Source organism: Aulonocara sp. 'chitande type north' Nkhata Bay, linkage group LG8 (genome assembly GCF_057382095.1).
Source record: "Aulonocara sp. 'chitande type north' Nkhata Bay isolate Kocher_YH1m ecotype deep benthic linkage group LG8, A_spYH_male_GT1.1, whole genome shotgun sequence".
NCBI classification, from domain to species: domain Eukaryota; kingdom Metazoa; phylum Chordata; class Actinopteri; order Cichliformes; family Cichlidae; genus Aulonocara; species Aulonocara sp. 'chitande type north' Nkhata Bay.
Genome location: NC_141351.1, coordinates 7,784,413 through 7,800,152, shown reverse-complemented (window position 1 = coordinate 7,800,152; position 15,740 = coordinate 7,784,413). Strand labels below are relative to the sequence as shown.

The 15,740-nt window shown below is 44.1% G+C and overlaps 1 protein-coding gene across 3 annotated transcripts in view; it reads left to right on the top strand.

Moving 5' to 3' along the window:
• The window catches only part of bahcc1b (BAH domain and coiled-coil containing 1b), a 63,242-nt gene extending 48,698 nt beyond the window's left edge, over positions 1–14,544 (top strand). For all 3 annotated transcript variants that reach the window (XM_086303124.1, XM_086303123.1, XM_086303121.1), the window contains 15 exons: positions 139–243; positions 2,245–2,323; positions 2,477–2,651; positions 2,739–2,906; positions 4,175–4,339; positions 4,889–5,133; positions 6,786–6,948; positions 7,147–7,264; positions 7,722–7,797; positions 7,888–7,996; positions 8,086–8,202; positions 8,780–8,908; positions 9,440–10,881; positions 12,556–12,792; positions 13,273–14,544. In XM_086303124.1, the coding sequence (XP_086159250.1) occupies positions 139–243; positions 2,245–2,323; positions 2,477–2,651; positions 2,739–2,906; positions 4,175–4,339; positions 4,889–5,133; positions 6,786–6,948; positions 7,147–7,264; positions 7,722–7,797; positions 7,888–7,996; positions 8,086–8,202; positions 8,780–8,908; positions 9,440–10,881; positions 12,556–12,792; positions 13,273–13,482 (3,538 nt within the window). In that variant the 3' untranslated portion in view covers positions 13,483–14,544. The remainder of the gene's footprint in view (positions 1–138; positions 244–2,244; positions 2,324–2,476; positions 2,652–2,738; positions 2,907–4,174; positions 4,340–4,888; positions 5,134–6,785; positions 6,949–7,146; positions 7,265–7,721; positions 7,798–7,887; positions 7,997–8,085; positions 8,203–8,779; positions 8,909–9,439; positions 10,882–12,555; positions 12,793–13,272) is intronic.
• Positions 14,545–15,740: the final 1,196 nt, after the last annotated feature.

Sequence of the window (15,740 nt, the reverse complement as noted above, 5' to 3'; positions counted from 1 at the left end):
GCGTGCTCATATTTAATGCAGTTTGACCTGTAGCCGATACAAGCTTCTTCCTGATTTCTCCCGCTGTCCGGATTGCATCTTTAATCTCCCTCTCCGTACCACTCCACCTCCTCTTCCTCCTCCTTCCTCTTTCTGCAGGAAAGAGGAGACATCTCGAAGCCCTGCTCGCCGGGGGCCCGGCCGCCCCCGTAAGCGCAAGTCCACCCCCGGCCCAGCTGCTGCAGAGAGCTCCAAAAGACTCAGGTCAGTCCTCTGATATTGCGTTGGTATAATCAGTGTGATTGGCAAGCCCAGCTCATTCATCCTGATTTCTGTTTGTGTTTTTAGTGAAAGGCATGGTTGATTTTCAAGAAGTTCTTCTTCAGCTGAATTGATTCAAATGCTCTCTAGCTGATGATTTGCTTGATTGGGCACTGGAAGGAGCTGCTCACACACACACACACACACACACACACACACACACACACACACACACACACACACACACACACACACACACACACTGATGCACACACAGACACACACATACACAGTGGGGGTTATGTGATGGGAGCTGTAAGCTGGGTGTGATTTTTAATGAGAGAAGGTAATGGAGATGAGGGCTTCATTAATCACCATTAATCACTTTTAATCATATTTATCACTTGTATTGATTATGTCCTGATTCCATGCGAACCTCCAGCATATATTAATACAGCTGGACAAAGTTCTGATGTACAGTTATTACAGTGATAAATGACTCCACGCCACCCCCACCAGCTGCAACACGCAACCACACATTATTTAACACCTCACACATGCAAACCTCCACACTGACTCACATTCACGGACACACGCACGTGTGCTAGTGCGTGCAAGCAGCCGGGATTCAGCAGTGATAAATGTGTTTTCTCATGATGCCCCACCTCTGTTAGCATGTGCACCCCTCGCCTTGATAAAATGATTAGAGAAACTCGAGGTTTGTCACGGTTACCATGATTAGAAAGCGCTAATGAAAATGACAATGAAAGCCTTTAGTCATACATGCCAGTGCACTACACACACACACACGCAGAGAACTTGTTTAATTAGTAGAGCTGGGTGCTCCGTGCCTGAGCAGCATTTCTGTTGTTATTAACAAGCAATGTATCATTTGTTTATGCTTTCATCTTCTAATGAGAGTTGGGGTGTGGGTGAAATAAAACTGAAAGAAAGCGAGATGAAGAGGAATGGTAGCTCTTCTAAAGTGTGCTGACTTGTTCTCTTGATATCTGGAATATGAAGCATATATGGTGAAAGGTGTGCGGATAGCCAGCTTGGATTTTATAGGTGAACCTAGCTTATCGTCTCACCTCTTGTCAGTTGCTCTTGAAGTGATTGGGCTACATAAAAAATTGTTAAAAGCACTTAAAGATGGTTTAAAGAACCTAGCAACCACCTTGCTGTTTTGTGCCGTGTACTCCCGAACACTAATTTGACTGAATCTCGGGTTAAACGTCAGTCATTCAGGGGAATGAAACAGACAAAGGTGATCTGGATAGTTAGAATCTTCCTCTCCTCTGCTCTGCTCTCCTGGGAGCAGAGATGCTGAGAGCCAAACCTTCCCTCTCTGGGAATATAGGATTCACCTGCCTCAGACACCAGCTGCTAACTGTTGTGTGCCTATGTGTGTGTATATGAATGTTAATGTGTGTGTGTGTGGGGACTGCCTGTGGTGGTGCGAGAGAGCATGCGGGCAATGAAGGAAGGACAGAAAGAGGGAGAGAGAGGGAGGAAGGGAGGAGTAGTGTTCAATAGAGGTTAGTGTTTATCGATTGAGCCCTGAAGCTCTGGTCAACGGACAGACTCCCCCGAGACTGCTTCATTTCTCTCTCTCTGTGTCTTTCCCTCCCCCCTCAACCATTCTCCTCTACCCACTGTCTCTCTCTATCTCTCCCTCTTCTTGGCTCTCTTCACGACAGATAATTTCTTACCCTTTTTTAGTCTCGCGATCCGAATATTCCCGTGTTTGCCGTCAGACCGCGCCGAGGCTGTCTCTTACCTCATCAAAGTTACGAGACAGACAAGATGAGTGGGAAGAGAGCGAGACAATGACTGAGCTTCAACACAGATAGAAGGGACGCTAAGAAGAAAAAAGCAAAAAAAAAAAAGGGAAATGCAGAGATGCAGAGAATAAAGACGTGTGATTAAGCTGATTCTTTGTTTTCACATAGGATAAATTCTCATTCAGCTGCGTCCCTGCTGTGTTTTTATGTTTTTTTTCAGGGCTGGACTGAATGTACTGGAGGAAAAAGCCAGGAATTCAATGTCCAATCACAACTTCAAAAGCCTCAGCACTGCACAGGTCAGCCGCTCGCTGCTTCTCACGGTTCATCCGCACACACAAACACACACGCTGAGAACTAGTTCCTCCTGCTCCTGTTTTTTTTTTTCTTTTTCTAGATATTTCAATTAGCAGAAAGGAATGAGTCAATAATTAGTTGTTCCCTGACTGCAGATGAAAGCTCGTTGTAAGCACAGAGGTCGACCCAGCGCCCTGAGCTCCAGGCTGGCCAGGCGGGTGACCCAGCTGAAGCAGAAGGCTGCAGCCCAGCGTGGTTCACAGTCAGCAGATATGCTGCACAGCAGCGAGAAAGACGCATCCAAGAGTCACTGCAGACAAAGCGGAAAAGGTGGGGGAGAGAGAGGGTGCATAAAAACACTTGTTCACTAGGCAGCACCTCGAAACTCAGCTCACCCCTTTTCTGCTTATCTCTTAGACCTGCAGCAATCCCACAGCGCCGCTCAAACCGGGAAGAGGAAGAGAGGTCGAAAGCCCAAAGTTCCCTTGGACATCAACCCTAACAGACCTCACCACAAGGACAGCCGAGTTACTGAGAAGCATGAAATAGATGATGAGAAGAGTGACAGCGAGAGCTCAGAGCATGGTGAGGTTTTTTTCTTGATATACAGTCTGGTTGTGTCGCCTTGCCAATTAACCAAAAAAGGATCACGCAGCTGATGCTTTGGCCGTAAAATTTTACAGCCTTTTTTGGTCAATGGAATGCACACATTTTGCTGATAAGAGCTTTATGACAAAACTACAGTTTCAGAAGTTTGGAAAAGCTCACTGACAGTTTCACATGCGAGTCAAGCGGCGCTTATTTGGTGTGTGGGTCAAAGGACACCAACCAGATCTTGTGAGATTTTGCTGTGAGATTGTGTGTGTGTGTGTGTGTGTGTGTGTGTGTGTGTGTGTGTGTGTGTGTGTGTGTGTGTGTGTGTGTGTGACTTAAAGAATGAGTGAGATGTCTGCCGTCATCAGGGGTGTCCTCTCACTTCCCAGCTCGTCTGTCACACTGTTAAAACAGTTAACGACTTGCCACGGGCATGCGACACGGCCCTCCGCCCTCATCGGCATATGGTAATGTGAGCCTGCCCTGGCCTCCCCGTTCAGAATGTCACACCCAGCTCCTCCCATCTCTCCTTAACCTCTCCAACCTTGTGAAAATGGCCACACTGAAGTGCCTCGACTTGAGGATACACAATGACACCCGTCCTGACTTTTAACGGCTCGCCAGAGAGATGGGTGCGCCATGAAACCAACATAACATGGAGGAAAACACTAGAATTTCACTGACCCCGTGGCCTTATTGGCATGAAGAATTTGTGGTTCAGTTAAGTGTGTGTGTGTCTGTGTGTGTGTCTATCTGTGTGTGTGTCTATCTGTGCGTGCGTGTGTGTTTGCCAGTGTTTCTATGTGTGTCAGGGAAAGCGTTGAAGAGAATGCCATGTAAGTGACAAGTGTGTCAGATGTGTCAACACCCGACGCGACCCCTGCAGCCAGCGAGACACAGCTGCCATTAACAATCTGTGTATGTGTGTGTGTTGTGTGTGTGTGTGTCAACATTTGCTCCCTGTCACAGCAGTTAAGTAACAAGCAGGGCATTATTGTTTAGCCATTAAAGAAGGTTTGCTCATTGAGAGTTAATTTGTGACGAAATGCCCGACTTTTATAGACCCTCATAGAAATTTGACTTGCTTGGCATTTGAACATGCGCGCATTTAGCAGCAGGCCCAAAATGTTAAGGAATCTCGAAAGCTCGCTGTCGATGCATCTCATCGAGTGAGTCCTTGGCTGTTAACAGAGTTTACATATAAATGACTTGAAGCGCTCTGACTCTCATACTGATGTCGTGATTTCACAATTTCACAGAGGAAGATGCCAGCTATGACAGCGAAGACGGAGCCGGTGACATCAAGATTAGCTCATCCTCTAAAGAAGCTCCTGCAAACCCTGCTGGGGGCATATCTTTTTCATCACAGTCCTCCAAGCTGCAAACAAACCAGAAAGCCAGGAGTAGGAGACCAGGACCTCTTGGTGAGATGTTTATACATATCTTTAGATTTCCAGGAGACAGATTTCCTTTCTTCCGTTTTTCTGGTTGTGTTTATTTTCTGAATGGACACTTTTCCATAAGAAAAATTCCATGAATAGAGACTGGGTACACCAGGCATTTACATATCATGTTATCTGTTTGAACTGCACACTGTTGCGTTAATGAAAAGGCATGCACAAGGATTATAACATATTGTGTCAGTAACAGGAAAAACTGACAGAAACTTTCCTCTCCTAAGTCAACAGATTTGAATGGCAACGTTCACTTGAGTAGTTTTTGGCTGTTAACGGTCATGCAAATTGTGATGTTGCTCCCATATTCAGAGGAAAACATTATTTTCTCTTCAGATGTCCGGCGAAGCTGAAGAGTTGCAATCTATTTTGCATGTCGTCTCCTCCTCTTTTCCCTTCACACGCATGTTTCTAAAATGTATCTTTTTTCACAAAGAACCATAACCCGATCATATCAACTTGATATCAGTTTTAACACGCTATCTTTAATTTACATGATGCTTTCGTCTCCATCCTCAGGCATGGGGATCTTACCCACCACGGACCAAAGGAGAGCACCCCTCAGGCCAGGCCTCGCCAACACAGAGAGGAGTCGTGCAGATCACCTGCCGACCAACAGAGCATCTCCCCTCAGCTGGGGCGTATTGCCAGTGGGCTGCAGTTTTGGCGACAGCCATGAAAACCACAGAGCTCTGACTGAGGCGAAGAGGATCAGCAAGAAAGATGAGAGGAAGACCTCTGCAGGACAGAGCTTTCGTGGAAAGGTGGGACATTGGATAGCGACGTGTAAACTGACATTCAAACCTCGGATCCCCCCACTCAACTGCCACACCTGTGCATCTCTGTGGCAATGATCAGAGGAAAGAGAGGGCACTGATAAAAAGCATCACTTCTGAAATTTTTTTTTACAACTTACTTTGCATGACCGCTTCTGATAACGTTTGTTATTTGCTCCCTTGCACGGAATAGGAACTGTACTTTGAAAGAAATCATGCAATATTTGTAATTAATATGATGCTCTGAGGACAGTGCAAATAAATGCTCTCCCAAAGTTTATTTATTTAAGGGAGAGAGAGTTTATGTGCTCTACAACTATTTGTCTCCCCTGATCACTACACAAAGTAGTAGGATTCGAGAACGGAAAGGTGAGATACAATAGCCACATTTAGAAGCTTGGTGGAAAGGTTTTATAGTGAGCATTGAGCTGTTACAGAGTCCTAAACAAGGCAGAAATAAAACATGATTTTTGAGTAACAAAGCAGAAGGGGAACTGGTTACCGTGAGTAAAAGAGGGCAGGTGACTCAGAGGGTTACTCCCTTTGGCTACTGCATGCAAAGTAAAGCTGAGAAAGAGAGAAGAAGAATTAGGAAAAGCCCTCGCCGCAAGTTCACTCCTTGCTTGTTTAGGTGTGAGCCACACCCTGCCAGGAAGGCTTGAAAATCCCGTAGATTAACACTGACAGCGCCTACCAATAACTCCTGCTCCCTTACGGGCAGATGCTTAACATCAGCTATAAATCAGTCACTGTGGCAAATGCATCGTTTGCTGTCGTTATAGGTGCATGTTTGCAGGCGCGCCGGCTGTGCTAACAGACCGCTGGCCTCATTTTATCTGTGCGAGCAGCGGTTGGCGAGACACTCGCATTTCGCTTTAATGTGAGATGCCCTCAGGTTGCTTTAGTCTTTGAGTCATTGCAAGGGAATGTCCAAAAACACATAACTCCAAACCAAACAGAGGAATATAAAGATAATCATTGGCCTTAATGCTTCACACACCCATGCGTGCTGGCACACAAACACACACATATCACCGGCGTTAAAAGGAAATAGTCACCCATGCCCTCTGGTGACGAAACTTCTATTAATAAAATATATGATCTCTTGATGTGGAAAACCTAACACACACGTCAAATATTATGAACGCTCTTCTTCGGAAAGCCTAAATACAAGCAGAAACCTGTTGGGCGAGCTTACTTACTTCGTCAGTCATCTGTCATCTTTGGATAAACTAGCTGAAACCGGTCTGGAGATGGGTAGTATCTGGTGTGCGTTTATGTTCGTACGCGATGGTGAGAACGTCCACCTCAGGTCAAGAGTCCTCCATCAATAAGGTGGATGTGCAATATGTGCCGCCTGTGCACAAACAATGGCAAGTGTAAAAACTAAAAATTTAAATAAAAATAAACCAAGAAAAACAAAACAAAACAAACAACATCCTTGAGGCTTTAATGATGTATCACATTACAAAAGACATTGACGCCTGGGGTTACTTTCCAATGATGCATTAACCACATCAGTTACATCAGACTGAAACGACTCTTTTAGTTGTCTGCAGGTCCTGTGTACTGATAATTAGTTTGTGTACTACCACATCCTGCTTTCTGACCACTGATGTAATGTCCGGTTTCTCTTTTAGGAAAAGGGTTATGCCGTGAGCAGACTTCTGCAAAGCTTCGCAGCTGATGATGGCTTTCGCTTGGATGAAGAGAGTAGCTTCTCTGAGGGAGAGGAGGATGAAGAAGAGGAGGCCAAAAAGCTGCTGGTTCATCTTCCTCCCAACATGCCTTCCAGAATACCTGGTAAGTATAAACGCTGACATATAACTTAGTATTACACAGAATCACAGGCTTGCTTTACCACACACAAATGCTCCGTGTCTGCTCCTGCGTCCATCTCCTCACGTTACACCGAAACTGACGAGCTCACTCAGTGCATGCTCAAATTTTGTATATTTCAGCTTTTTTCTTCTTCAATCCATCTTTCTACTCCCTCCATAGCTCTGCCAAACTGTGTGTTAAGTAAAGAGATGTTGGTAGATGGACTGAAGATCCTCATCTCCAAGGAGGACGAGCTGCTGTATGCCGCCTGTGTCCAAACTTTGGACCTGCCTGATATGTAAGACCCCATTTTCCTGTTAGTAGTGCATAAGGCATTTCCACTTTCTGTTTTTTTGTTTTTATCACAAATGTGCTTGTCAATGCAACAATGTGACATATCAATCCCTCAAATACAGGTATCTTTATTTGAGGGATTGATAAATTGTTTATTAATCATGAGATCTGGAGTGTTTTTCGAGAGGCGAAAACTGCGGAATTTATCACCAAGAAGGCATTTAGCAGCAAGAGTGTTGTGTGATTTTCAAAACACTCGAAAACCGAGCATATTTAAATGCCTGGCAGCTGTGAGAATCCTGACAAACAAGTTGCTGAGATAATTGCAAAGCCTTAGGACAAAACCCCTTTTCTTGGTTCCCAGAAGACTGCTTTGAAATGTAACAATAAAAACTGCTAAAAATTGGAACTCATAAATTAAAATTACAGTTTTTTTTCAATGTTTTAATTTTTTTTTTTAGATTTAGTGTTGTAATTGAAGGGGAACGAGGTAATCGCCCCAGGATATACTCGCTGGAGCAACTGCTACAGGAAGCAGTAAGTGAGACCCCTTAGCCTGTATAACGTTTGCAGGTTTGTGATGACCTTCATCTGAAAAGTTTTGCAATTTTTTTCTCTCTTTACCAGGTGCTGGATGTGAGGCCACAGACCGAGGCCATCCTGACTGCAGGGACGCGAGTGTGTGCCTACTGGAGTGAGCGCTCCCGTTGCCTCTACCCTGGCTACGTCCACCGAGGTGAGTTACACATGCCAATCGCCTCACTCTGCACGCAATAACAAATCTTTCCAGCAACCCATGTTCTCCCTACTGTGTTGGGCAATTAGGAGGTCCAGGTGAGGAGGAGAAGGACGGCAGTGTGATGGTGGAGTTTGATGATGGTGACAGAGGAAGGATCTCCCTTGTGAACATCAGGCTTCTGCCCCCCGGATACCAAATTCGCTGTGAGTATGGCTTTGACTATAGGAGTTATTGAAAAAAGAAGCAGTGCACAAGTGTATTACATATATATATATATATATATATATATATATATATATATATATATATATATATATATATATATAAACATATAAACAAACAGAAGAAGACGGCCGTAGTGATCGATGTAGCGGTTCCGAATGACAGCAATATCAGGAAGAAGGAACACGAGAAGCTGGAGAAATACCAAGGGCTCAGAGAAGAGCTCGAGAGGATGTGGAGGGTGAAGGTAACGGTGGTCCCCGTGGTAATCGGAGCACTAGGTGCGGTGACTCCCAAGCTAGGTGAGTGGCTCCAGCAGATCCCGGGAACAACATCGGAGATCTCTGTCCAGAAGAGCGCAGTCCTGGGAACAGCTAAGATACTGCGCAGGACCCTCAAGCTCCCAGGCCTCTGGTAGAGGACCCGAGCTTGAAGGATAAACCGCCTGCAGGGGCGTGCTGGGTGTTTTTATATATATATATATATATATATATATATATATATATATATATGTATATATGTATATGTATAAATCACTTATCAACCCTTTTCTGTCAGGTGCTGAACCCTCTCCAGCGCTTCTGATCTCTCCTGGACGACGAGGTCGACGAAGCTCCACCCAGGAGAAGAAAGACACAGAAAAACCACCCAATGAGTCAGAAGGAAGGCCTCAGGAAAAAAGACCAGGTAGGAGAAAAGGAACGAAGGCTTAGTTGAATCTGTAGGGACTGAATATCTCTTAGGCTTTAACATATATACTGCCTGAGAAGTGCAGATCCACATGCATACATGCGAAGCAAAGCCTCTTACTGTTCCAACTATCAGCTAATAATCAGGAGCTCAGAGTGCAGGTTCAATACCCAAAGACTCATAAATTTACATTCCTAGTTAGCCACCTGTCATTTTGCCTAAGTGTAGACTATCTACATAAATCACGATTTCATCAAATGTCGTCGGTGTCCTTTGTGAAGTTAAGCAACAAACAAGTAACTGATCTCAAAGTAAGAGTGACAATAAAACTGGGAGGAGAGACAGGTTTACCAGGTTTGTTGTAGTTTGAGTAATGGATATGTTGAAACTTAGGCAGGTGAAGATGAAGGAGATAAAGATATTAAGTTTCACTAAAGCCCTTACTTCCACAATTAATCATAGTTTGTTCGTTAGACCTGACATTTTCTACTGATATTAACTTCCCTCTGGTGCTGGCTCCTTTTACAGTTGGTAGACCGAAGAAAATACATTCGGTGCCTAAGACTACCAGCACACCGACATCAGCGACTGACACCATAACAAAAGGCAGCTCTTCCATGCTGAACTGGTGCGTTCCCAGGAAGAGACCGCCAGTGGATTTCTTCCTTTTCAATGGGACGTCCCGTAAGACCCAGAAAAAGATCAGAGAGCGAGACTTGGGGTTATTTCATCGGCCTTCCTCCCACTCTTTGGCTCCACCAACCCCTATCAAAGGCATCTTTGGCTCTCCTTTTGAAGTTGACTCATTCAGTAGTATTGCTAATGGGTACTCTACCTTTGGAAGTGGTGGAAACTCTGGATCTGGGAGACCAGTTAACGCAGTAGCCTCCATGGGGCTCCGGGACTCCTCGTCTTCTTCTTGCTCCTCGTCTGTCACCATGGGTATGACAGCTGGGAGCCGGAAGCCAGCGAGTGAACGTGACAGGAAACACTTTCTTGTGAAGTTAGACCACGAAGGAGTGACCTCTCCTAAAACAAAGAATGGCAAAGCCTTGCTTCGACTAGGGGGGGCTGCAGTGAGAATAGGGAAGAGCCACGCCTCCACAGGGGCACCGCTGCGATACATCCAACCCTCCCTGCTGGTGAAAGATGGCAAGAAGGGAGGAGGGGAAAGAGACAGTGGCGGGGCCCGCTCTAAGGCTCCTGTAAAAGGCGTTCCACATCTGAGAAAGGATCTTCTATCGGCTGGTCTCGGAGTTCAAGGCGGAGATTACAGTTTGGACTACCCGAGTGACTGTCCAAGCTCTTACTCGGAGCTGGATGAGGATGATGAGGATGACGGTCAAGACCCTGACACACGAAGAAGAACTGTCTCGTCCCATCGGGGTGGTCGTTTTCTGTCTCGTCACGCCATCTGTTTCTCATCATCTTCCTCCTCCTCTTCCTCTTCCGGCTCCATCTCCTCTTCATCCCTCTGTTCCTCCGACAATGACTCCTCCTACTCCTCTGATGAAGAGTCCTCCTCCGTGCTGCTGCGCCGTGCACTGCTCCAACAGGACAAACAAAAGCACAGACAGAGCATGAACTCTGATCTCCTGAGCCCTGATCTTGCCACCTCCAACTCCTCTCCATCTTCTTCATCTCCAGCTCATGGCTATGTGACAAAAGCCAACATGGCCATGAGCTCAAAGATGAGAGCCGACAGAGTAGAAGACAGAAAGGACTACGTATCAAAAGGAAGTATGATGAGTAACAGCAGCAGCACAGCTAAGAACCAGTTAAAGAGGAAGGATGGTCCCAATACCCACCATCACAGTCAAAGCAGTGCTGGCCGCCAGCAGCTGAAACCTGCCTCTAAGGACCCGGCAACAGCTAAGAAGCAGAGGATGTCTTCACCCGAGCCCCTGCCCAACATGGCTCCTCTACTGCCTGGACGCCAGCTCTGGAAATGGTCCGGCAACCCCACACAGGTAAGAAGATTTGTGTAGTATTTGACTACTTTTTATCAGTGTTTAACAAGGCTTAAGAGATGGCTATTTGTGAGTAATCAGTGTTTATTGATTAGTCTATTGTGTTCCCAGACTGTTTTTTGGCACTGTTTCAGCTTTTTTGTCATTGTGAGAATTTCCGAGCAGCTTTGATTTCTAATTACGTTCTCATAACTAAGTCATTTGTTTCATAATGCAAATATATTATTTTGCTTTTATTGCTTTTACAAAATCAGCTGATCTAAACCTGCTGGCTCAGTCCATATGTGTCTGTGAGTCCTGCTGGAAAATCGTATACGGTGCTATTTAACCTGCATAAGGCTCATACATTTGTTCTGCAAGTAGCTTGGCAACCGACCTCTAGCCGAGATCCTATATTTCACGATGTTCTTGGTGTTTCTGACTTCAGCTTTGTCTGTTGTCACTGATGCTTGCTCAGTTCTGCTGCTTTTCCAGCATTTTGACCTTCCATATAAGCAAATGAAAGGCCAGAGTCACACCACCAAAATAAACCTCATCAGTCAACCATATATTGACTAAAGGGGTCTTGCCAGACTTGTCGAGTATCAGTATCCTACTTAAGTCCTCCGATCTAAGTAGGTTACTGATTGTTGCTCCAGTTTCTGCCGTGTCATACCTTGATTACACACGGTAAATGCGATGATCAAATATGGTCTATCTCAGATTGCGTATTCTGCTTCAGACTTTGTACACATTAGCAATCTATCTTAGTTGGTGTGCTTAATCTGTGAAATTGTTATCCAGTTTATTAAGTTGCAGTCCCGAGATAACAGAACAAAACCTTTTGAACAACCGCTGCCATTCTCTTCTTTCATCCTATCACGCTGTTTGCTTAGTAAACACCACTACATCTGTCGTCTGAGACGTGCAGCTCGAAAAGAAACTGACCCTTCGGTCAGTAAATCAAAAGGTGCAGCACAAATATAGGTACATTACTCAACTTGTGCATAAGATTCAGTATTATTGCTTTATCAGAGAGGATTACTGGTGTTATTGTAAATGTTAGGTGCTGGAAATCATCCACTAAAAGTATGTTAGATGAATACATTATGGTGGCCCTGAGAAAAACACACACTAGTAAATAGAAAATGTAAAAAAAATAAAAATAAAAAAAAAAACACAAAAGCTTACAAAAACCTTAAAAATGTGGAGTTGACCGAGCATAGAATTAATTCAAGTTCAGCTCAATGGTTTGAATGGTGCATTTCATTTGCTTTTGTCTGTTTGCAGCTGGTGTGCATCTGCAAGCCACCTTGCAGCCCATCTGTATCCTAGCTTTTCCTTTCGTGTTGTTTTTGACTTTATCATTGTTGTCACTGATGTCATTGATTCTTCTTTTTCTTACTGCCACTTTTCCCACATCCAGCTTCGGATGGTCCCAAAACAAAGCCACGTTGCCAAATATAGATTATTGAAGATAGAAATATCCATACCTTAAGATTATACTAAAAAAATGAAGCTGACTGGGCTGGGTTTTTTTCTCTTTTCTTTTTTTTTTCTTTTTTTCTTTTGTGTTGCACAGATTTTGTTGGATTGGTAAATTATACTGAACCTTGCCCTAGTCTGCTCTGGTGATGAAACAAACTGTAGAAACTGTCTAAATCAACTGAGTACTGTTTTCTCTTTCCTTCACAGAGGAGAGGTCTGAAGGGTAAAGCCCGCAAGCTTTTCTACAAGGCCATTGTGCGGGGCAAAGAAACAGTGCGTGTCGGGGACTGCGCTGTGTTCTTGTCACCCGGCCGGCCCCAGCTGCCCTATGTGGGCAGAGTGGAGAGCCTCTGGGAGTCATGGAGCTCCAGTATGGTGGTCAGGGTCAAGTGGTTCTACCACCCAGAGGAGACTCGCCTGGGGAAGCGACACCGTGACGGCAAGGTAAAAAGTGGGAAGTGCATGCAGAATTTCTGGAAGGGAAATGGCCAAATTAACAAGACTGTGAAGTTTTCATGAGCATATATTACTTCTTTTTATTCCGTACCCCCAGATGATTGAACTTCCACTTAGATCATAAAGCTATTAATATTTGCAGATCTCTAAAAACTAAGCGTACGGTGACTCAAGATTAATCTAAGCTTTACATAGTCGTGCATTTTATATTTCTGGAAAAGAAATGGTTTATTTGGAATAAAGAAGAAAAAGCAAGATGTTTAGACTGAGCAGGAGCATATATTGTATGAGCAAAGACAAAACTACCATGAACACTTTCAAAACCTCAAATTTTCTCATTGAAAACCCCACAATCAAAAAGGTATTTGTAGGAGTGAAAACACTACAACAACAAAAACACACAACAAAAAGCATGAAAATCTGTTTAAATATGACATTATTCTATTCTTCCGATTGTCTCTCTTCCAGAATGCCTTGTATCAGTCGAGCCACGAGGATGAGAACGATGTGCAGACAATTTCCCATCGGTGTCAGGTGGTCAGTAAGGCTGAGTATGATCACCTGATGCGCGAACACAAGCCGGGTACCACGGCTAATGACCTCTTCTATCTGGCCGGAACTTATGAACCAACTACAGGCCAGCTGGTCAGTGCAGATGGCATGGCTATTGTGTCCTAGCACCACCAGCTAGGAAGAAATCAGAAAACTGACCTTGTCTCCGGAGTTTCTAGGATGGTTCTTCAGAAGACAACAGGGGGACAAAGACAAATCAGGACAAAGAACGGAGGGCTTTGGTTACTGATTTACACGAGAAAAGGCGCTAGCCCGCCAGATAAAGCCTGGCAACACTGGCACTTAAGAGGAGACTGGTTTGTTCCGAGGAAAAATCTGATCGACGTCAAATTTAACCACTTTATCAGAGCATCTTGTAATTGTGGCGAGATCGCTGCAAAACAAGTAGAAAAACCAAGGACATGAGCACTTTGGAGTGTAGTATTTCTGGAGGCATAACGGAGACTTGGCTTCCTGAAACAAAGAGAGCAGCAGAGAGCGTCTGCTAAGGAGAGACATGCTGTAAACCACACTGGTTTGGATGGTTTTAATGGTCTTATACTGGTAGTGTAACTACAACGCGGAGATTGAAAGATATCCAACAGGACCAATAAACACTGTAGTTTGGACTGTGTGTTTAAATGTGCGTATTTGTGTTTGCAGAGTGGCTGCGATGACCCTGTTTGACATATAATTAGCTCTAAGTAAATAGTGCTTTAGCGTGTGTTTATACTGTATGTGTGTGCGCGTGTGCGTATGTGTGTGTGTGTGTGGTCATGGACGGGTGTGCTCATACAGCAAAGATGTCGACGTCATGGCACACGGGTGGGCATGCCTCTGAATATTAATCAGCCCAGTACTATTAAACGTGCAGTTTTCAGTCTTTGCGACTGAAACACAACATTAAATTTTTTTGCTCTTTTCAAGCCATACACATCAATACCTCTCTCTCTCGCATGCCCCTGCTCGGGTGCGGAGACACATGTACAGGTAGTTGGATTGTTTATTTGAACTGTGCGTGCATGTTGGGTGTGCGTTCATATGTGTGCGTGAGAGCGCGCCTGCGCTTTGTACAGCATTATGGGAAGGATTACATGATGTAAATAGTATATATTTGTTCTTATTTCTTGTTTTTCTTTTTGCAGAGAAGATTATTTTATTTAGATTTTTTTAGGGTGTGTGGGTGAGTCTGGGGTGGGCGGGGGGTGGGGAGGGATGTCAGCCTCTAGCAGAGGTTTCTTCGCTCTCAATGCACTGAACAGTATCAGATGTTTGGATTGGACATCAGACTGTATGACTGATGTGATGACTTTGTGGTTGTAGCCTCTGCTTTAGGCAAAGGGTAAATATGTAGAAAGGGTATTTGGGAAATTTTTTTTATAATGTAATCAGACAAAAAAGCTCTTTTTACTTGTGTCCAGTTCTTTCTTTCTTTTTTCTCTTTATATTTTACTCCGTTAGGTTAAGAATGTGCATTTCCTTGTTTTGTTTTGTTTTTCATTTGTATTTAATTTTTTTTTTTTACAAATACTGGAAAAAGCAAGCTGACTTTCTGCTGTTCTGCGATCCTGAAAGAATCTTCTGTATCTATTCTAGCCTGTATTATAAAATGTAGATATTTATCCGGCAGCAAAAAGAAACATACCAAAGCACCTGTGAGTTTACGCTTCACCACATTAGAAGAAGGAGGAAAAAAGGAAGAAAGAAACAATTTTATGAAAGACGCTCAATCAAATCTGAATCTGGGACCTCTGCAATCACCGAGGTATTCGACAGAGTTCCCTCTTGTTGTCCGCTCGCGTACATCCGGCGTTGCTATGACGGCCCCTGTTGCAGCAACATTGTCTGCACACCGCCCGGCTGATGCACTTGAGGTCTCAATGGCAACCAGAAATGGCGTCACGTGACTGTGAAGGACAATCAGAGCCAATCAATCGGACAATGCCGAGGGACAAAAAAAACAAAAAAAACAAGGATCCAATCATGACTTATGCTTCTTGTCACTTTTATTCCTGCTTTGCCAAAAAATGTCTATATGTGTGTGTGTGTGGGTGTGTGTGGGCGTGTGTGTGTTGTCTTTTGTCTTTTTATGTTTGTTTGTTTTCGTCATTTACCATTCTGTTCTTGTTTATGCAAGCCTGTGCTGGCTGTCTGTGTGTCGGATGTAAAGGGGGAAGAACATGAATGCAACCCCCCCCCCCCCCTCCTTTTTTTTTTTAACTGACTTTTAACAACATTGTTCCTGTTACACTGCAAAGCAAAAGCTTTAAATGGAAACTAATGTGAAACTCAGTTTGGAAATATTACTTTTATGGGTCTTTAATTTTTAAAAAAATGAAAAAAGAGAGATTTAAAGCTTTTCTTTAAGAAACACTGGATTCAGT